A 24,365-nucleotide genomic window follows, 5' to 3' on the forward strand; every position below is an offset into this window, starting at 1 on the left:
TTTTGACATTAAACGGGATTAATCGTATTTTTTGAAAATTATGAATTGTATACTTAATTTTAAGAAATTTGTTCATATATTTTAGCTGCTCGAAAAATGTTCGGAAGAAAATATTTGGAAATTCCCATTTTTAGGGCTTTTTGACATTAAATTGATAAATTGTATTTTTTTCAAGTATTAGGTATAATGTACTTATATTTTAGGTACTTATTCGTATAATAAACTTGCTCCCAAATTCTGAATATTCACATTGAATATTATTAATATACATTTTAAAGCAATTAGGAATTTTGGTACTTAAAATTCATATTATTGTTCAAATATTTCACTTGCTATAGAAATTAGTAGAATTGGATGGACGTTTATTGAATTAACATTAGGAATTTTATACTTAAATTCCGGGTACTTGTTTATATATTACACTTTATTACAAATTATTATTTTTAAGGGGAAAGATATTGCCCTTATATGGTACAAATGGAAATGTTTTAAACAATTATGAATTATATTCTTAAATTTCATGTACTTGTTCATACATTTCAAAAACTGGTGAAATTAGCAGAATTACAATTATAAGGACATTTCATTATTTCTTTAAATTTTTTAAAAATAACCATAGCGAAATAATAATTAATAATTTTTTATGTACATTCTATGAAAATGTTTCATAAAATTAGGACATGTTTTTAAAAATGTTCGGTAGTTATGAAAATTTATCATTATTCCTATTGTTTTTTATTTAATTTTTATATTTTCTATTTATTGAATATTTCTAGCTATTGCGGAATCATCTGCATACATTTTAGGAATTGTTCATAGATTTAGGATGTGTGTTTAGGAATTTTCGGTTGTTATGAAAATTTGCTATTATTCCTATTTTTTTATTAATTTTTATATTTCCTTTTATTTTTTGGTTTATCACATATTTCGAATATCTAAATATTTCGAATAATAGGAATGTCTGGCTATTGCAAAGTATATAGTAGGAATTTTCTATGGACATTTTAGGAAATTTGTTCAGATTTAGGATGTGTGTTTAGGAATTTTCGGTTGTTAAAACATTTACAATAAATCCTAAGGTTATTTTTTAATTTTTATATTTTCTTTTATTAAATATTTCTAGTCATTGCGAAGTAAAAATAAGAAATTTTCTATATACATTTTAGGAAATTTGTTCATAGAATTAGCAATTTCCTATTCCTATAAATTAATTTTTTTAACATTTTTTTCTGATTCATTGAAAATTTGCAGTTATTGTGAAATAAATATTAGAAATGTTCTATGTAATGTTTAGGAAAATTGTTCTTAGACTTTGGTCATATTTTTAGAAATTTTCGGTTGTTATGAACATTTACCATTGTTCCTGTTTTTTTTTTCAAGTTTTACAGTTTGTTTTATTTTTGATATATCTAGCCGTTGCAAAATAAACATTAGGAATTTTCTATGTACATATTAGGAATATTGTTCATAGAATTAGGACATGTTTTTAAGTATTTTCGTTTGTTATAAAAGTTTACCATAATTCCTATTGTAATTTCCTTTATTTATTTTATTTATTTATTTTATTTTTTTTTGCATATTATATGTTTATTAAATATTCATAACTTTATAATTATTATCATTATTATTAAGCAATTAGGAATTGTATTTTATGTAATTTATATTTTTTTATGTTATATTTTTTATAATTTAAAAAAATCCTCATTTCAAAGTGAATATATTAACATTTAAATTATGTGGTTTAAAAATAATTAGAAATTGTATATATACATTTTAGGAAATAGTTCATAGATTTAAAACCGGTTTTAAGAATGTTTGGAAGTTATGGTAGCCTAACATTATTAGTCGAGGGGATTAGAACCCGGAAACCATTGCTTTATGGTCCAGCACACAATAGGCTCCATTTAGAATCATTTTTTATACCTCAGTCTTGTTACCGTCGTAACATTATATTTTAGATCACAAGTTTCTTTGGAACAAATCCGTTTAGGAATTTTTGGAGTCGATTTGTGACTGATGCGACAAATAAATCCTGAAGGGAGTAGCCTGCTCGATCTTAACTTTGTCCATCGCAATTTTAAATCTTGAAAAAATTACACAAAAGGTTCGACATTTAAAAAATTTGTACATCATATAAGAAGCTGATGGAGTACTTGATTTGATCCTAACCTAGCTTATTGAAACATAGTTTTCCAAATCCATGTATGGTCCTTCAAAGGTTCACAACTTGGAAAAGTGAGTAAATCTCATACGAAACGGGTATATCAAATTTTATCCAAACTTCTCACAGTTTTGTTAGACAGATTGTAACAAACCTTCGCCTTGTTTGAAGCTTCAAATTCGTATATCTCATTAGAAGCGATTGATTTGATCAAAACCTTGCACATCGTAATATTTTTTCAAACTTAGTTCAGAAGCGAAAATGGGCGAAAATGGGATACATGTAGCCTAAAGGTCTACTCCTTCCCAACAAAATTCTATATTTTTCATATAACATAGGCTGACTAATTATATTTCTTATTTTAATTTATATTTGGGATTTCAATAAATAATATTTATTTTTATTGTTATTGTTATTTATAATTTTTTTATAATTTGTATATTTTATAATTATTTATATAATACTTTTTATCGTGTGGAAAATACACTTTCTTAAACTGTAGCGTGACATATGAACATTGTATAAAACCCAACTCCATTTTAGTTATGACCTTCTTCTTCTTCTTTAGATAATCTTAATGGTTTGATGGTTGGCGGACACTTTACCCAGTGTCAAACTCAAATGCTAGAATTTTTACAACTTCATTAACTCTAATGTAATTAGAAACAGCAAAAAAAAAAATAAAACGATCACGTGTGAAATTTAAATAAAGTTATATCACTTAAACTCACTTTGGCTCACTTGGCCAAAAACTAACAGTTGACCAAACTTCTCATAATGATTGCAAAATGGACGAAAAAAAGTCCAATTACTATTGTTATTGCAATGCTGATGTTCATTTGGCGTGCCAGTTAACACTAGATTGCCGAGAGCAGTCATTTTGACGGTTTTTAAATTTCAAGTACAAAAACAATTGTGTATATTATGACTCAGCTTTTTAAAATTTGGTGACTTTTTCTACCACATAGAACTACGTTTATTAATCATAGTAGCTGCTTCCTCCCCTCTTTCATTCCCCGTATTCACATGTGCTATACCTAAATAGCCTAAAAGCGGTCATTTTGACCTTTTTGAAATATTAAATAATCAAACTACTTTTATTACTGTATAAAGTAAATTTATTATATGACCAGATCGGTACAACAACATCGAAACCCGTTTGCTACTCTAGAAACACATACGAACACACAAATCGGGAAAAATTAATTTTATATTTCCAGTCGATTTCACTCTTAGAGTAAAGTCTTCCTCTTTTTTCGAACGTTTTGTCCGCGCTCTTATTTTTCAAAAGGGGAAACCCGAGAGCCCTACCACCGAAAACAAATAATAACAACGTTTTGTATGATTGTAAATAATGTAACAAATATTAAAAAAATAGTTTAAAAAAATTTATTTACACAATAAAAAATTTTTCAGAATGAAGTCATTTTGACCGATTTTAGGCAATATAGGTATATACAAAATTCCCGTCTTTCTAGTGTTAAACATATAACGTTTGAAACGTTTCAAATGCTATTAGAAGTCATCGTCACACACACATACACATGTATGAGGTGAATAGTTTAGCTATCTAATCAGCAAATGTTTCATTCTAACCAAATATTGTCCTGGCAAACAAAATAACAATTTTTAATACTATTTTTCATATTTGCTTCCCTTGGTCATTTGAAAATTTAAGTGATTTTGTTGATGTTAGTTTTTTTCACCCTTATGTGGTTAATCACCAGGACTGCAGTGCTTGCTACCGCTGTTCCTGCTGATTGCATGGCTTTTGTATGCGCTATGATTTTAATTGGATCATATCCAGGTTATTATAACTGGCTTTTCGCAGTTTCCTTTATTGTTTTGTTGTTTGTCGTCCTTCCTTGATTGGCTACCCGTTTGGCCAACAACAACAAAAAAATGACATTATGATTAGACTTTTGTTTGGCGCAAAACTAATTTGCAGATTTCCAAAAAGCTAATTACATTTTGGCCAGTATCATTCACACGCATACTCATACATATATTTGTCCTCGTGTAGTGGAACGTGTCATGGATATGCAAAACATTGTTTGGTAATCTGCCAATAGTAGTCAACACAATAAAAACGGTGGCAATAAAATGCATTGTCATTTTGGCGCCCAACATAACTGGTTAATGTCTTCAAATGAAATATTATTACAATTGTTTTTGGAAGAAGAAATATTTGGAAAAATTAAATTAATTTTAATATTTTAATTAAATTTCCTCCTTATATGCTATACTTTTGGTATCCTTGCTTATTTAATGGTGTCATTCTCCTATGGGTTTGGTTAATAGAATATCAGGGGGTTTCGAATACATTTTATTTGGATAGGTGTAAACCTTATTTCCAAATAAGGGGCTGTCATCTATCGTTGCCTAGAAACAAAGTCTGCTTTGTTTTTGTGTGTAGCAGTTGGGGTCCTTGCTTATTTAATGCTGTCCTTCTCCTATTGATGCCGCTATGTCCTGGCTCTAAGTTTGGTTAATAGAATGTCGAGGGGCTTCGAATAAATTTTATCTGGAGGAGTGTAAACTTTTTCGGTATATACATTATATATACAGATTTCTCTTGTTCAGTGACTTATGCTAAAAATTGCACATGGAGACTTATTTTTGGCAAATGATACATAAATCACTTCTAAAACCACATTTTGTGGGAAAATTGTTAAAAATGTAATAAAATCGATTATTAACCCTAAAATGAGTTTTTTTAAAAAGATTTTTGACGTTTAGGCTGATTTATGGGAGAGGTTTTAGTGCATTTAAAATGATACAAATCATACAACAAAACATATTCCAAAATCGAACATTAAAGTGCTATGGTTCATAAAAAATAATGGATTTCTTTTCCCTTACCTAATTTATACACCGTTTTGAATGAGTTTTCAATCACTCCTGGAAAAGGGGAGCCAACTTGAAACTTTTCCCTTTAATGAGTCGGTTGAGGTTTAAAGTTGCATACCAAAATATTCCTCGATATTTTATCAGTAATATTTACGAAGTTTCATACGAAACGGATATAATAAATTTGATTCAAACTTCTTCTTCTAGCTTACGTTGGCCATGTTTGAAGTTGAGCCCTATGGGTCCACTCCTTCCCCACAAAAGATGTGAAGCGATTGATTTGATCACAACCGTGCGCATCGTATTATTTAATTCCAAACCTAGCTCAGAACCGAAAATGGGACTCATCGATTCACTCCTTTCAAGAAAAAAAATGTAATTTTAATTTAGGTCGGAAAATGGAATCTATAGGTACTCTATAGGGGGCCTGCGTTAAAAAGTTCTAAAAGTTTGAAATTTTGTACATGTCATAAGAAATTAGTACTTTTTAAGCCTATATCGAGTCCGAAGATTTATTGGAATTGATTCAAACCTTGCTCATCGCAGCCTCATAAGGACCCTATGAAACACCCAATTTATTGCAAACTTTATAATTTTTTTTTTTCTGAACATATCTCCGAACCGAAGATTGCCCGAAGATGGAATATATCTGTCCACTCTTTCAAGTTCGAATGTGGAGCCCATCGGTCAACCTTTCTGTTACTTTCCCACAGATATTCATCATTTTGAACTCGATTTTGACCGAGCTATGAGCCCCGATTTGAAAAAAACAAACTCTATTCCGACTACTTAGTAGGACAATTCGGTATACATGTATATTGCCATACCCTGAGTTTTATGCCTGCCGACCAAAACTTTCTATGTAAAGCCAGTTAGCGGAATAGTATAGTCGGACGGGCCGACTGTATGATACCCTACATTACTACCACTGAAATCTATGTTTCCAGCATTATATATTTCCATCACGATATTTGCATTCTCTTCATCGATTGTAGGTCATGAGCTCCACTTTCTAACCCTGACATATTTTCCAAATCTTGTTTTCCCGATGTGAATATATACGCCATAAAATACAAATTTGGTCACTTTAGGTTCTGGTTGATTTGACCCTCGGAATATTGACCGATCATAATCCCCTTCACCATGTGAAATATGTGATGTTCTGCATATAGTAATGACCTCTAGGGGCGACTAGAAAATCTGAAAAAATAAAGTTTTTGGTTCATTGCACCCCCTAAATATCATCTCAACTTCACTTTGACCAAAATCCGAATTTATGTAAAATTTCAAGGCGATCAGCGCGAAAGTAATACTAAACAATATCAGAATACTCTGACCCTTGTAATTATTTATGTAAAACTCCAACATCCCAGTACATGCAACAATCGATTTAAAGGCCAACCACTTCTTTTGGATATACTATCAACTTCTCGGGTCTTTGTCCTTCAGGAGTAAATATATATTCCTCAGAATACATAAAAATTGACCGCTAAAAATTGGCCATTCCTCATCAATCATTATGCTTATTCTATGGCTAGAAACTTCTATCTATGTAAAACTTCGTGGGTGAAAAACAGACAAAAATAAACGGTCATTACCAAAAACAAATAGGGGTCCTCTTTGGCCAGAACCCATCCTACATGCAAAATTTCGTGACGATTTTCGTCTGTATATGACCGGTATACTTAAAGGTGGATCTATGACCAATATTTTGCAGTGTTACAAACTCTTGGGGCTGCACAAAGTTATAATACCCTGACAACATGGTTGTGTATGGTATAAAATCGTCGTCTTCCTAAAAATTTTTAAATTTTTTTCCTCCGTAGAAATCTCTTACGATTTTCTCTATCCTATTATTCCGACAATGTAGCTTCTTTTGTTAAATTTAAATTCGTACATCATCAATCATATGTTAGTTCGTTTCTACCAGTTATACCATACACACATACATAGTTTGATGCAGTGACTTTGTAGTTCATAAATACCATCATCATCTTCATCATCAGCAGCATTGTCATTGTGGAACTAACAAAATCTCAAATCAAACCAAAGCAAAAAAATCCGAAACATAACAATGGAAAAATATTCAAACGATTGCATTGATTCTTCATACACCACCAGTATTTCAAAACAATTCTCCAAAATCATGTTCATATATCATTCGTGTCATGCCAACAAAAAAAACCGAAACAGAAACAAACATTCATACAATCATCACAGAATGCGGAATGCTGGGAAAAAAATTCCTTTCATTTCTCACAAAAGAAAAATTTCTCACTCTCTCTCCTTCCATCCTCTCATCGTAGTGTTATCTGATCCTTTTTTGCAATACAATTTCATTTGTTTTTTTTACTAATATTTTTTCTTCTCTCCATTCTTCTAGTTCGCACACAAATCATTCAGCCACCAGTTGACACCACTGTTCTGCTGGGCCTTACCGCATCGTTGCAGTGTAAGGTCTCCAGTGATCCAACAGTGCCATACAATATCGATTGGTATCGTGAAGGTCATCCATCGCCCATAAGCAATTCACAACGCATTGGTGTCCAATCGGATGGCACACTGGAAATACAAGCGGTACGAGCCTCTGATGTTGGCACCTATGCCTGTGTTGTAACATCGCCGGGTGGCAATGAGACACGGTCGGCACATTTAAGTGTCATTGAACTGCCATTCCCGCCGAGCAATGTAAAGGCAACACGTTTAGATGGTGCCAATCAACGTGCCATAAATGTATCCTGGACACCCGGTTTCGATGGCAATAGTCCAATATCGAAGTTTATTATACAGAGGCGTGAAGTGTCGGAATTAGGTAAGTTCGTTTGAATGTGTTTGTGTTTCTTTATATTATTTTTAGGTGTGTGTATGTTTAAGGTTTTTGTCTATTATTTCCTAATGGAATTTTTTGCATGAGTGTATTGTTTGTGTGACATACAAACACACATGTTTTTTTTATTTCGCATTATGATTAAAGAATTTCTTTATCATGTTTTCGGGGTGTTATCGTTATTCTATGTTATGTATTCGTATATTTATTTTTATAATGTTTTACACGAAATATAAACATAAAGTGACATTTTTTATCGCTCTATTATCGTGAAAATATTCATGTTAGTATTTTTTATGTATGTATGCCACTCGAAGTAAATGGCAATACGAAAAGTAGGACAATATTTTTTTGCAGGAAAACATTTGTTTTAAATGAAATCAATAATATATTAACATTTTTAAATTAAAACATTTTTTAAATATTTTGTTTTCAACCAAAAAAACAGGTTGATTTTAGATAAAATGTTCATGCCCTCAGATCAAAGTTTTTCGCATTGTCCTTATATTATGCACCCGACTGATTATAGCTCCTAACCACTTCTTCCAAACGAAATCGCTGCAGTTTGGTATTTCAATATCAGGTTAGACATGGACCCATATAGTTTAAGTTAGATTGAGAGGAGAGTTGTCTACCAACAACACCAGAATTTAACATACCCTTTAGGTTATTAGAAATAGTTAGAAAAACTTGAGGCTGGACTCCCTTACCTTCTACGAGTTTTGTGTTCTTATGGAAGTTCTTCAGTTTTTCCCATTCACATCCCCTCATGACATTTAGATCATGAAAAGTGTCATTTACCAAGAAGGTTTCCAAAAGCTGAATAGTGACATAAGAAGTTTTATAGTTTTCCGCGCATGCTCTGCACTTGCTGTTTCCTTCGCATCCCATCACGAGCAAATATGCCTACAGGTTTTTGTTTCTGCCGCACTGCGGCGAGTACATTTTTATTGCCCCAAATATCAGATTATTCTGATTTTATGCATTTGGAATTTCTATCCCAATTTTCCTTCTCTGAGAATTCAATTCGGATTCATTGTTTAACCTAGCCCCTGCCTATAGATTTCGTCCTATTTTAATTATTTCAATGATCCTGATGCTGCAATAAATTGGCATAATTGGCATAAGGTATTGAAACATTCGTTTCTAAAATATAGAGGTATAAACATGGATCTAACACAGGGGCAACACTTTGGTTTGTGGTATTTAAGTTAATTATTTTAAGATTTCGGTTCCTTTGAAGAATTTCATGTGCTTCCTTGAATCAACTTTTCTGTAAGCAACCCTGGCATTTATGTCGCATTCGGTTTATATAGAAAGAGCTGGTCTATAAGTACAAGCTTGTAAATAATATGGAATACCGACTCTCCTCTGGCATTTATGCATCTTCAAAAATTTTCTCATTTGAGTTTAATCTCTTTTTACTTCTGATATTTCTTTAGATTTAAAAATAGTAATTTAACCCAATCCATGCAATATCCTCCATGGGAAGATGCATGTGTAAATTGTTCTTCATGTCTGGAAGACAAAAAAAGCTGAATACATATTTAAAAAATTTTTATAAATTTAACTTTCTTTATTATCAAAACAACTTCAAAGTATTCCAAGATTCTTATTAAACCCTTCTCTACAATTCTGCAAGAAAAAAAAACAACATAATTAATTATACAACTTTTTTTGAATTTTTACAAAATATAACTTTGAAGCCAAACCACATCTAGTTGAATATTTTCACGGTACATATAGCGATAAAAATATACTTTATATTATGTATGTATGAGTGTGTGTGTGTGTGAATGAGTGTTTAAGATATGCATGTCTACAGCAAAGTTACAAAACATTTTAAGAGAAATATGGAAAAAACAATAAGATGTAAATACAGTCGACTCCATGTATATGGAAAGGAAAATAATATTATGAAACTATGTCTGTCCAATTGACACGAAATTTTGCATGGGCTTTACACTTAAATATCCTTAAAATACTGTGTTAAGATTTAGATATAACTAAGCCAGAATGTCTTTTGTCAAGTTTGCTTTAATCGGTTCAAATGTCAATATAGCTTCCATATATCGTCCGATTTTTCATAAATGATAAAGCAAACACGCTTAGGATTTTTCGAAACATTTGAATTTTAGGTAAACCTAAAATGCAAGGTTTTCGAAAAATCCTAATCCGAATATTTTCAAATCTCTTAAAATGCGGGAATATTGCCTCGCCCTATTTAGCTTACCTCCCGACGTATACTTTCAAAACGCCGATACACGTATTATCTATTAGGTTGGGGAAAAATAAATCCATTATTTTTATATGAATTATATGACTATATTTAACATGCTTCGGAATGTCGGATTTTGGCCAAATATGCACCGTTTTGTTGTATTATTTGTTGCCATTTCAAAGCTAACATCCTAATGCCTCTCTCATAGAAGTCCTGCTCTCTATTTGCAAAAACGCTAGTAGTCGATTTTCACAATCCTCCCTAAATACCGAGAGAATATTCCTTTGAGAATATGCGTAGAATCACTTTCTGAGTCGATTTATGCATGTCCGTCCGTCCAAGTATTTTTGTGAGCAAAGTACAGGTCGCATTTATGATCCCATTTGGATGAAATTTGGCACAGGTCATTATTTGGCCCAAGAACGAACCCTATTGAAATTAAAGAAATTCGGTTCAGATTTAGATTCGTCCGATTTTAGGTAAATTGTGCACCAAACTCGCAAAATTTGTCCGATTGAGACAACATTTTGCCCAGCGTACTGAATTCAGTCCAGTCTGATGTCAGCTAAGTTTTGTTGAAATCGGTTCAGATTCAGATATAGCTCCCATATATAGTTTCGTCCGATTTGATGTAAATAGTGCACCAAGCTCCCAATATTTGTGCGATTAAGTCAACATTTTGCACATCGTACTGAATTAAGTCCAGATTGATATATGTGCAGTTTCATTGAAATCGGTTCAGATTTACATATAGCACCCATATATAGTTTCGTACGATTTTAGGTAAATGGTGCACCAAAATTTTGCACAGCGTACTGAATAATGAAGTTTTGTTAAAATCGGTACAGATTTACATATAGCTCCACATACATTGTTTTGCTTGCTTTCATACAAATGGTATACAAAAGAATCCGATTGACATACAATTTTTCACAGATTTCCAAATGGTATTCACATACCATTTGACATTGTATGTCATAGATTTCCGTATGGTATGTGAATGGGTTTTTTAATTGGTTCAAATCACACATTTAGTTTCGGCCCATTCCATTTCAATGGTCCTCAAAAGATTATATGTCTGTTCTATCTACACGATATTGTATATATTAGCATCTCTTGTATGTATCCGAAGTGGTGAAGGGTATCATATAGTCCGCCCGTCCGATTTTCGTCACCCTTCCAACGAGAATACATCTGAAATTGTTTGATCAATACTTTACGAAAAATCTATCAGTACAGCCATCTGGCGAAATAATGGATTTCTTTTCCCCAACCTAATATTTTTAATTCCTCTTTCATTATTCGGTGGAATTTACCTGTTATTTTTTTTGTGTTACACTGTGTTATATATTATAGGTTATACAAATATTTTTGAGAGTACATACCCAAAGCGCTGTAGGGTATCATATAGTCAGCCCAGTTCGTTCTGGGTCCTTCCCTTATTGCTTACTTATATATCATTATATTTTTATTCCTTAACATTTCCATTTATATGGACTCGACTGTATTACATTATGAATATATTTGTAATATTTTTGTTGTTAAGATTTCGCTTTTTAAACAGCCCAAACATAATAATAATAGAAGCACGCCTGCCTGCATTGTTCAAATACTTTTTTTTGTTAAAACACACAAACAAAAAAAACTTTTCTCAACATAACAACAAAAATAATGGTTTTTATGTTTTATTATTTCTTCTTCTTTTTCCCTTTTCATTATATATGTGTGTGTGTTTTGTTAAAACTTTGGCTTTTGAAAAACACCAACATCAACAACAACACGAACAACAACAACAACAATATCACACATAAAAACAATGCAAAACAATTTTCATACACATAATCGCAAACACACATGGAAACGGATGTGCTGGCTCCTACGGTTATTCAATTCACCAAACCAAACACCCTCCCTAACACTCAACCACCCACCAACCATACCCATCATATGTTTCCAACTCTTCACGACTTTTTTTATTCGGTTTTTTGGGAAACAACTTTCTGCTATCACCAACAACAACCATTGTCGTTATCACACTACGTCATCATCATCACCAACATCCTCGTCATTGCTGTTGTTACCACCACTCTCTTTATCCTCCAACTGACAATCACCTAAACAAAAATGCCTCAAAACCTTAAAACTAAAAACTTATTTATATTTTTTGTTGTTGTATTTTTTTAATCTGCATTTCATTGTTTCCGAATTGCATTGGTTGACTGGCGGCCGTTTGCTTTGTTTCTATTCTTTTTTTCATTTCAAAATTTTTTTCATCGATTTCCGTTTATTTTTCCATTTGATTGCTTTTTATTTACAAAAATTGCTTCTATTTTTACAAATTTTTTTTTTTTTTAATTTTCGTTTCATTGTTGTGACGCATCTTTGCTCTATTCATCTGTGTTTTGTAATGAAAATACAAAAACAATGCATTTTTATATACCTTTGAAAAACAATTTGGTTTATTATTCTTGCTCCCAATGACCTTCATTTCCCTCACCTCTTCCGCCTTTTAAAAAATTTTATTAATTTTTTATAATTTTCATTTTACACTTCATTTATTTTCCTACCTCCAATTTCCCCACTTCACATTCTCTAACATTTCCCCAATCCCCCCCTAACATTTTTCATTTTTATTTTGTATTCGTTTTCTTAAACCTTCGTTCAAATTCATTAACGCCATTAGAAAAATTCGTAGGTCCCGTACCAGATCCCTTTCTTAATTGGATAACCGAACTTAGTAATGTTTCGGCGGAAAATCGTTGGATTTTATTGGAATCCTTAAAGGCGGCCACCGTTTATCAGTTTCGTGTCAGCGCTGTCAATCAAGTTGGAGAAGGTTCGCCTTCGGAGCCGAGTAATGTTGTGGAATTGCCACAAGAAGGTAAGTCATTGAAATATAACTCTGATTTTTTTTTTAAAAATTAAGACCTTTTGCTTTTTTTAATTTATCAAAAATATTTTTTAAAAAATTAAAATTAATATTGTTTGAATATTTTATAATTAATTATTTTGAATTAAAACATATATAAAACATTATTTTTAATTTAATTAGCAAAAGGTCTTACATTGTATTTATATTATTTTTTAAAATTATTTTTTGTATTTATATTATAATTTAAGAATATTTTTTTTTAATTTTAATTTAAATTTGTAAAGGCCTATTTTTTTGTTAATATTTGTTATTATGTACTTCCTAAAAAAATAGTTTTTAATTTAATTTTATATTATTTTAGTATGGTGTATAAAAATAATTTAGTATATTATTATTATTTTTTTTTTTGTATAATAGGTTAGGTTAATCTTATCGTAGCATGAGCTTTTTAATATAGGTTCTACCTTTGAAAACATATTTTTCTTCCTCCAAAAGACAAAAGTTTCATTTGAAAAAAAATAGTTTTTTTGGAAGACAGGAAGAGAAAAAGATATTTCTCAAATTATTCTCAGCCAAACTTTTATAAAAAAAATATTTTGAAAAGTCTACAGGATGATACACTGACTATACCTACACTCCCATAACCTCAACTTTTGATCCAATTAAAAATCTGTTTCATACAATTTGGAGTTGATTCCAAAAATGACCGCCTAACTTCCGCACACAACAACTCTAAATGGGAGTTACCGATTTGGTCGATAATAAGTTTTCAAAACATTAGATAATTTTGAAAATGGATTCTGCTACTTCTTTCATCCTTACATGCACATCATGATATAAATACGAGAGCAGTTCGGAAAGCTCTTAGCCTAACACAAAAAGAAAACTTCCATTTCTGTCATGAACTCATGTTAAATTTTGTTTCGATCTGGCAACTCCTTCATATATATACAGGTGTCAAAAAAAAGCATCCCCAATTTTTTACAATGGAAAAATTAGAAATGCTTGCTTGCATTGTAAAAAAATTGAAGGAGTTGCCAAATTGAAACAAAATTTAACATGTCTTCACTAGGATAGCCATTAGTTAATCACATTGGTGTCCATAACGTCTTCCTCTTCTGTCAATGGTGAGTAATCCCAGAGATGAATCGGGATAATCCCCTGACTAAGGCGGAAGTAGCCGGCTTCATCGGGACCCTGACTGCAAATTGTGAACACTGATGGGAACGAGGTATCCTAACACCCCACCGTTAGACTGTCACTATGGAAGGGAATGACCTAATATCTGAAAATGGATATTTAGGGGCGCTATTCTCGCCCTGTCAGTCCTGGGATCATAAGCACACGGTCATTTCCTCCTAAATCATCTATCAAATTCAAGTTTTGACATTTACACGTCTTGGAGATGAGGCCTTGAGTTGTCCACCGGTGAAGGTACAAACATTTGAAGATATTCCAGGGGCTTGCTCAAACGTTTTCTTCCCTGATGTTACATTTTCCACGGCTCGCATTATTTGGAATGTCCCCGAAAATCAAAGTGGTAAAATGTTGGCCCATCAAGTGACGTATTCTCTTAATGAAACCTCCAGCTTGAACTATAGTAGTAAATTTTTATCATCAGATAGTACATTCCGTGCTACACAACTTTTGGCGTAGCGTTAATACATTTTCAGTGTTTCTGTTTGGGTTTGGAGCAAGACAGTTTCGGTGTTGATCTATACCACCAATATTCATGAACGACCCCAACCATCCTTAATGCGTCAGATATTCAGACATCAAATTCAGGATCATCAAGTTATTTTCAATTTGACACCGGATAGAGATCGATTTGCTGCCTTGAGAGTTGATCCCCCTTTGACTTCTTATACCGCAACAAATTTAAAACCTCACACCACATATCAATTATATACAACGTAACCTATTATCAAATGGGAAGTTATGTTTATACCCAAAATGTTTTTTAGACCTCCTTGAATAATCTAACCAAAAGTGCGTAGATCTTGGGAATGTGATTATGAGGTTGCCATCGACTTTTTAAATTGGGGTAACCAGTTTCGATTTTAATTTACAAAATGTATAATATATAATAATTTTATGTTTGTATATAATAATAATAGTTTTAAAAAATCTCCGCAGCTAGAGAACAAGCACCGTAGTATTACGCTATCAGAAGTAATGATAAAAGTCTATATATTATTTTATTTTCATTATTTTCAAAATGATCCTTTTCAAAATTCTCCCAAAATAGTAAAATTTACTACAATTTCATTTAATTTTGATACCATTTTTAATACTTTTTATTATTATTATTATTTATTTTTTCTTAATTTCAAATATTCTGTTTCAATGCAAAGCTTTTTATTTTCAAAATTTCCAACAAAAATAGTCAAAACAAAAATGCTAAATATTGATAAACACCTATTAAATGCCAAATTAATCATTGCTAAACATTTTTCTCTTACCCTTCACTGCATCTGTGTGATTGAAACAAAAATAAATCGTAGAATTACCGCTACATCGAGGTATATATATTGTAAAAATAAATTGTATAAGCTTTTTTATATATATACATATATAATTCTAATAATGAATCCCTCTAAAATGCAAAACCACCATTTATTAATATACATTCTTCTCTTATCACCACCACCATCTCTAGCACCCTCTGGCCCACCCGTTGGATTTGTTGGTTCAGCTCGTTCACAATCGGAAATTATAACACAATGGCAACCGCCATTAGAGGAACATCGAAATGGACAAATCTTAGGTTACATTATACGATATCGCCTCTATGGTTACAACAATGTACCCTGGATGTATCAGAATATAACCAATGAAGCTCAACGGAATTATCTCATACAGGAACTCATCACCTGGAAAGATTATATAGTACAAATTGCTGCCTATAATAATATGGGTGTTGGTGTCTATACTGAAGGTGCTAAAATAAAAACCAAAGAAGGTGTACCCGAAGCACCGCCCACCAATGTTAAGGTACAGGCCATTAATTCCACTGCCATTAAGGTGACATGGACACCACCCAATCCCCAACAGATAAATGGTATAAATCAAGGCTATAAGATACAGGCATGGCGTACGCAACGTATCGATGGTGAAGATCGTGAAGTGGAAGAGAAAATGATGACAGTGCCACCAAGCTTGCTAGATCCTTTGGCTGAACAGTCGGCCGTATTGGGTGGTTTGGAAAAATTCCAAGATTACAATATTACGGTATTGTGTTTCACCGACCCCGGTGATGGTGTTCGTAGTTTCCGTATACCCGTCAAGACCAAAGAAGATGTACCCGATGAAATAACAGCCTTACATTTTGATGATGTATCGGATCGTTCGGTAACCGTGCTATGGGCTCCACCCAAAAATATAAATGGTATTTTGACAGGCTACACGGTGCGTCACCAGGTCAAGGATCGCCCTGAGACAATGAAATCTGTCAATCTAACTGCCGAAGATACCCAGCTTGTGGTTAATCAATTGCAAGCCACAACACATTATTGGTTTGAAATAAGAGCATGGACTCGAGTTGGAGGTGGTCCGCCCAAAACAGCAACCATACAATCTGGGGTTGAGCCAGTGCTTCCCCATCCTCCCACAAATTTGGCCCTCTCCAACATCGAGGCCTTTTCGGTGGTTCTACAATTTACACCAGGTTTTGATGGTAACTCTTCAATAACAAAATGGAAAGTTGAGGCTCAAACTGCTCGCAATATAACCTGGTTCACCGTCTGTGAAATATCCGATCCAGATGCTGAGACATTGACGGTGACTGGTCTAACACCATTTACCCAATATCGTTTGCGGCTAAGTGCCACAAATGTGGTTGGTACATCTAAACCCTCCGAACCCACAAAGGATTTCCAAACCATCCAAGCCAGACCCATGCATCCACCATTCAATGTGACAGTTCGTGCCATGTCGGCCACACAATTGCGAGTGCGATGGATTCCCTTGCAACAAACCGAATGGTATGGCAATCCTCGCGGCTATAACATTACCTATCGCCAGGTGGAAAGTGATAATCGCATTACACCCAAAAGTGTTCTCATCGAAGACCACACCGCCAACTCACATGTCCTAGAAAATCTCGAAGAATGGACTGTCTACGAAGTTTCAATGACAGCCTGTAATGATGTGGGCCAATCACGTGAAAGTGTCATTGCTGTGGAACGGACCAGAGAAGCTGTACCCTCCTACGGTCCGCTAGATGTACAAGCCAATGCCACATCTTCCACAACAATTGTCGTCAAATGGGGTGAGGTGCCGAAACAGCATCGCAATGGACAAATCGATGGCTACAAAGTTTTCTATGCGGCCACAAATCGTGGAGGTCAGGTGTTACACAAGACCATACCAAATAACAGCTCCTTCACCACCACCTTGACAGAACTTAAGAAATTTGTTATCTATCACATTCAAGTATTGGCATTTACACGTCTGGGGGATGGTGCCCTGAGCACTCCACCGGTGAGGGTACAAACATTTGAAGATACTCCGGGAGCTCCCTCAAACGTTAGCTTCCCCGATGTGTCGTTTTCCACAGCCCGCATCATTTGGGATGTTCCCGAAGATCCAAATGGCGAAATCTTGGCATACCAAGTGACATATTCCCTTAATGGAACCTCCAGCCTGAACTATAGTCGAGAATTCTCGCCATCAGATCGTACATTCCGTGCTACACAGCTTTTGGCAGAGCGTTATTACATATTCAGTGTTACCGCTCAGACACGTTTGGGTTGGGGTAAGACGGCATCGGTGTTGGTCTATACCACCAATAATCGTGAACGACCCCAACCACCCTCAATGCCCCAAATATCCAGAAGTCAAATTCAGGCTCATCAAATAACCTTCAATTGGACACCGGGTAGAGATGGATTTGCACCCTTGAGATATTATACCGTGCAAATGCGTGAGAATGAGGGACCCTGGACTTTACTGCCAGAACGAGTAGACCCCTCTTTGACTTCTTATACCGCAACAAATTTAAAACCACACACCACATATCAATTCCGTATACAAGCCACTAATGATTTGGGACCCTCGGCATTTAGTAGAGAAAGCATTATTGTGAGGACACTGCCAGCAGCTCCCTCAGTACCGGTTACCAATCTTAAAGTTGTACCCATTACCACCACCTCAGTGAGAGTGAAATGGAATGCCTTGGAAACCTCGATGTGGAATGGTGATGCCACAACTGGAGGTTATCGCATTTTGTATCAACAGTTATCCGATTTCCCCACCGCCCTGCAGGCAACACCCAAAACCGATGTAATGGGTATTAATATTGATTCAGTGGTATTATCCGATCTACAACAGGATCGTAATTATGAAATTGTTGTGCTGCCCTTCAATTCCCAAGGGCCTGGTCCCGCAACACCTCCTGTCGCAGTTTACGTTGGAGAAGCCGTTCCCACAGGAGAACCTAGAGCGGTTGATGCCGCACCCATATCTAGTACCGAGGTACGTTTACGCTGGAAACCACCAAAGCAAAGTATGCAAAATGGTGATCTATTGGGTTATAAAATTTTCTATTTGGTAACCGATTCACCGCAAGAGCTCGAGGAGGGTAAATCGTGGGAAGAAGAAATTGAGGTTGTCTCAGCAACTGCCACATCACACAGTTTGGTGTTTTTGGATAAATTCACCGAATATCGTATACAAATATTGGCCTTCAATCCAGCCGGTGATGGGCCACGTTCAGCACCCATAACTGTCAAAACGCTTCAAGGCCTGCCGAGTGCACCACAAAATCTCCGCTTTGAAGACATCACAATGCAATCGCTGAAGGTGTCATGGGATCCACCGAAATTCAAAAATGGTGAAATATTGGGGTATTTGGTTACCTATGAGACCACCGAAGAAAATGAAAGTAAGTTCAATAGTTCATTATTTTAGGAAATTGTATTAAAATTTGATTATTTTTTGTTTATATTTTTCCAGAATTCAGTAAACAAGTCAAACAAAAAGTCTCTGGTACCAGTTTATTGGTACAAAATCTGGAGGAAGAAGTCACTTACACTTTCACCGTAAGGGCTCAAACAATTGACTATGGCCCAGCGGTTAGTGAAAACGTTACAACCGGACCCCAGGATGGTTCCCCAGTGGCACCCAGAGATTTAATTCTATCCAAAACATTATCCAGTGTAGAAATGCATTGGCTGAATGGACCATCAGGACGTGGACCCATCTTGGGTTATTATATTGAAGCCAAGAAGCGAGGTGAGTATCTACAATAAATATGGGTTCGGGAAGTGGATAATTTTTTTTCATTCTTTAATGGATTTGGTTTTTGAATACTTCATAAATTAAAATAATGGTGGAAGGATTGTTTCGATATTTAGTTTTAAGTTTTTAAAATAAACTACTCATTAAATGGAGTGGATGGAATGCATGAATTTAAATTAAGATACGGATTTGTTTATGCTATTTTCAAATTCATATTTAAAAATATTTTTAAATTACTATCAGACCCAATATTTTGATTTAATTTTAAATAATTTTCGAATGAGATGTAAGCCTTTTTTAAATATGTTTTGAAGGGCATATAAGTCTTGGATTAGAACAAATATTTTTTGAAGGAATGTCAGACATATTAGGGCTCAGTTTTTAAAATATTTCTTAAATGCTTTAAAAAATATTTTTGAAAGTAATAACCGCATTACACCAAAAATTGTAATCATCGTAGACCAGACTGCCAATTTATATATTCTGGAAAATCTATCTATGAGTTTTAAATGACAGTCTGTAGTGAAAGTGACATTGCTGTGGACGGACCCGGAAACTGTACCCTTCTAGGTTTGCCGGATATACAAGCCAACGCCACAACAATTTTCGTCAAATGGGCGATCGTGGAAGGTCTAATAGACATATACGGGACGTTCTTTTAAATATTTTTGAAGGACAAATTAGCCCTTCATAATCCAGGCTAACAAATCCACCTAAGACAAGATATTCACACTGGGTAAAATCCTGAAATGATTCCCTATCGAGCAGGTCTGAATAGCATTCAGAAATAATGCAGAAACAATGCCGTACAGAAGGTCTTCATCCGTTGGAAGATACACACATGGTCTGTCTGATATTGGGGTCCTTTAGAAGACTATCTATGTACAGATATTATTTCAAACAATATATATATATATATACTCCTGAACTTTTTATAAATATTGAAAATAGTCTAGCTCAATTTAAGATTGATTTGAATGCTAAATATCAAACACAATCCCTCCTATCATTCTATTTCAAAATAATCAAAAACCCTGGTTGTTGGAAATATTATTTATTTTATACAATTCTTTCTCTTTTAAAAAATCTTCTTCTTCAACTAAATCCCAAAAAAAATTACTTTTGCTATGCTGGTGTTAAAATTAAATCTGCTTTTGTAGAACGAGGCGAACCATCATTTATTTGTAAGTATTGGCCGGTAGAAACAGAAACTTAAATATTTACATATATAATATTCTCTATACGCTGTAGTTATCCCAAATCATATAAACTTTTTTGTAGATAACATAAATATATAGTAACATTAAAACCCTTTAACTAATGCTGTCTTTTTAAAGCCCATCCCTAGATAATGCTAACAACCCTATATTTTAAAATATTATAGAAACCTAAACAGAAAAAAATTATTTAAAACGTATGCTAATAAATTTCGTTTCGTTTTTTTTAATAGACGACTCCCGTTGGGAGACAATAACGAAAACCACCACCGGTACAATACAAGACTTTACAGTTAGTTATCAAAGTCTATTACCCTCAACTGCCTATACATTCCGGGTTATTGCCTATAATCGCTATGGCATCTCATTTCCCGTCTATTCAAAGGACTCGATATTGACACCCTCCAAACTGCATTTGGAATATGGTTATCTACAGCACAAACCATTCTATCGTCAAACATGGTTTATGGTGGCATTGGCTGCCACCTCAATTGTCATTATAATAATGGTAATTGCGGTGTTGTGTGTTAAAAGTAAAAGCTATAAATATAAACGTAAGTACGGCATTTTTTAATAAACAATTTAAATATTAATTTTTGTTGTTTTTGTTTTTTACAGAGGAAGCTCAAAAAACACTTGAAGAATCAATGGCCATGTCCATTGATGAACGCCAAGAATTAGCCTTAGAATTATATCGTTCACGTCATGGTGTTGGCACGGGCACTCTCAACAGTGTGGGTACCCTGAGTCGTGGTACTTTAGGTACTTTGGGTCGTAAAAATAATAATCGTCCGCCAAATAATGTTCAATTGGGTAAAAGTCCGCCACGACCATCCCCAGCATCGGTGGCATATCACAGCGATGAGGAAAGCCTAAAATGTTACGATGAAAATCCCGACGATAGCAGTGTAACAGAAAAGCCATCAGAAGTTAGCTCATCGGAGGCGTCACAGGTAGGTTGAAAAGCAATAAGAACACAAGATATAAATTTCGAATGCTACTATTCCTAGGATGATTGGTATTAAAAATGAGTTATAATAGTCCACATTTTCGTTCAGGCCCTATATACAATTATGCCTTATTTTTGTTATTTTGAACGCTTTTAGAGGTAATTTTCAACAGAAGTGGCGGTATTTTGGTATTCCTGGCTCTTAGAGGTCGGTAAATTGAGTTGTTCTTTTCGGAGCAAACTCGTTCAAAGGAACTATTAAAAACCAGGAATGGAACACATGTTAAATTCTATTTCGATATGGCAACTCCTTCATATAGAAACAGGTGTTCAAAAACGACGCATACGCATTTTTTTACAAATGACACCTGTTTCTATATGCAGGAGTTGCCAGATCGAAACAAAAATTAACATGTGTTCATAACAGAAATGGAAGGTTCCGAAATTCTGTTTATACCGCGCTTTTTGTGCTAGGCTAAGAACTTTCCGAAAAGCCCTCGTAATGAGAGCTATAGAAATAACGAAAAAATGGCCCAGTTCCTTTAGCGGAGCGTATTGAAAAAGGTCGAACCGTTACAGAAAAGAGATTGCTCAACTCGAATACTCATATAAAGTTCTGTATTTATATTCTGTGGTACAGGGTATTATGTCCATATGTGATTCGAGATAGTCCCATGGTTCCTTTTGAGAGTATGCGTAGAATCACTTTCTAAGTCTATTTATGCATGTCCATACGTTCATGTATTTTTGGGCAAAGTATAGGTCGCATTTATGATCCGAATTATATGAAATTTATCACGGCTCATTTATTTGGCCCAAGAACGAACCCTATTGAAATTGGGAAAAATCTTTTCGGAATTAGATATAGCTCCCATATATATTTTCGTCCGATTTTAGGTAAATAGTGCACCATAGTCCCTATATATCATTCGATTTGCACGAAATTTGACATAGCGTACTGAATTAAGTTTAGAATAATGTGTACTAACTTTCGAGAAAATCATTTCAGATTTAGATAGAGCTCCCATATATTTTCGTCGGATTTAATGTAAATGGTGCAGCAAATTCCCTATATATCCTTCGATTTGCACGAATTTTTGCATAGTGTACTGAATTGAGTCTTGAATGATGTGTGTTAAGTTTCGAGAAAATCGTTTCAGATTTAGATATAGCTGCCATATATATTTTCGTCGGATTTTATGTAAATGGTGTACCATATCTTTCGATTTGCACGAAATTTGGCATGGCGTACTGAATTGAGTCTAGAATGACGAGTGCTAAGTGTCATGGAAATCGGTTCATATTTAGATATAGCTCCCATATATATTTTCGTCCGATTTTATGTAAATGGAGTACCAAAGCTCCTATATATCTTTCGATTTGTACGAAATTTGGTATATCGTTCTGAATTGAGCTGAAAAGTGAATGAGTTTTGAAAAGTTTCGTGAAATTCGGTTCAGATTTAGATATATCTCCCATATATATATATATATATATATATCTTTTGATTTACTAAAAAAACTTGGCGAGGCTTACTGAATTAAGTCTAAAATCATGCGTGTTAAGTTGCGTGAAAATCGGTTCCGATTTAGATATAGCTCCCAAATATAATGTAAATCGGCCAACAAGGTACTAAATAGAGTGTAGAATGATGTGTGATAAGTTTCGTGAAAATCGATTCGGATTTAGATATAGCTCCCTATATATTTTTTTTATGTAAATGATGCACCAAAGCCCATATATATCTTTCTATGAAGCCACTCTGAAACTTGTGACTAAGCGGAGAAAAAATATCTTGACTATATACATTTCATATTTTCTAATATAACATTTTTCATTTGCAGCATTCGGAGAGTGAAAATGAGAGCGTACGCTCCGATCCACATTCCTTTGTCAATCATTATGCCAATGTCAACGATTCACTGCGACAATCATGGAAGAAAACGAAACCGGTACGCAACTATTCAAGCTATACCGATTCAGAACCCGAAGGCAGTGCAGTGATGAGTCTCAATGGTGGTCAAATTATTGTTAATAATATGGCCAGATCGAGAGCACCATTGCCTGGTTTCTCATCTTTTGTCTGACAATCTACAGAATTGTAAGATTTAGTTTCAATTAACAATTTTATTGTCCTTCTCCTGCCCCCGTTATCTCTCATTATACCTCTTCATCATAACTGAAACAAACAATCACATCATCAATACATTTATTAACATTACAACTACTACTACTGCTGCTTACACCGTAAGCACACAGTAACTACTTACAAATCATACAAAGAACATATTTTTACTTTCGAAACGAAAACAAAAAGGATAACAAAAAACAAACCGCGAAATATGAAACAAACACAAAAGATGATGAAAACAAATGTCTGCCTATATATATATATATATATATATATATTTATTTATTTTTATTAGTAATTAAATATTGTATGTAGATCATAAGTAAGAGACCGATTCTAATGAAATTTATTAGATAATTAAGCTAAAGATGAAATAATGAACAAGAAAGAACTTTATTTATATTTAGTGAACGAGACAACTAGGTATAGTGCGGTACCAGAGATGCATTAATTTTGTAATTTTTTTCTTTTCCATATTTTTTTCGTTTTGTGTTTTCATATACCACATTTCATTTCATATAATTTATTAGACAAATTGTATGTTATTTTTTTTTAGTTTATTTTGTGTTTATTGTCTATGACAACCACTGTGCTGCAGCCAAAAATAAAAACTTTATAAGTGATACAGATTCTAATGTTAACTTTAGCGGTTCTATATAAAATCAAAAATTGTTACTTCGAAACCTCGGCAATTTTTCATTAATGAAACTTGAGTTATATGGAAATTGTATTTGAGTCAATTGTCAGTTTGCGGGCGATAGATGTTAAGGCCTGTCATTCTCTTCGGCTCTCTCACCTACCATGTACTAAATTGAGGCAATTAAAATTTCTAATGGAAATCATTACTTAATTGAAAATATGAAGATGAAAATGAATATTTCCTTTCCTTAAAAATCC

The 24,365-nt window shown here is 33.8% G+C and overlaps 1 protein-coding gene across 1 annotated transcript in view; it reads left to right on the top strand.

Moving 5' to 3' along the window:
- The window catches only part of LOC133327100 (protein sidekick), an 87,342-nt gene extending 63,868 nt beyond the window's left edge, over positions 1–23,474 (top strand). Inside the window, exons 8-15 of the mRNA XM_061535675.1 lie at positions 7,395–7,823; positions 12,743–12,940; positions 15,591–18,815; positions 18,887–19,165; positions 20,332–20,355; positions 20,622–20,942; positions 21,007–21,341; positions 23,182–23,474. Of these exons, the coding sequence (XP_061391659.1) occupies positions 7,395–7,823; positions 12,743–12,940; positions 15,591–18,815; positions 18,887–19,165; positions 20,332–20,355; positions 20,622–20,942; positions 21,007–21,341; positions 23,182–23,424 (5,054 nt within the window). The 3' untranslated portion in view covers positions 23,425–23,474. The remainder of the gene's footprint in view (positions 1–7,394; positions 7,824–12,742; positions 12,941–15,590; positions 18,816–18,886; positions 19,166–20,331; positions 20,356–20,621; positions 20,943–21,006; positions 21,342–23,181) is intronic.
- The last annotated feature ends 891 nt before the right edge of the window (positions 23,475–24,365 follow it).

The sequence above is a fragment of the Musca vetustissima genome, unplaced genomic scaffold (genome assembly GCF_032173495.1).
Source record: "Musca vetustissima isolate MV318-11 ecotype Yass unplaced genomic scaffold, APGP_CSIRO_Mvet_v1 utg12896, whole genome shotgun sequence".
NCBI classification, from domain to species: domain Eukaryota; kingdom Metazoa; phylum Arthropoda; class Insecta; order Diptera; family Muscidae; genus Musca; species Musca vetustissima.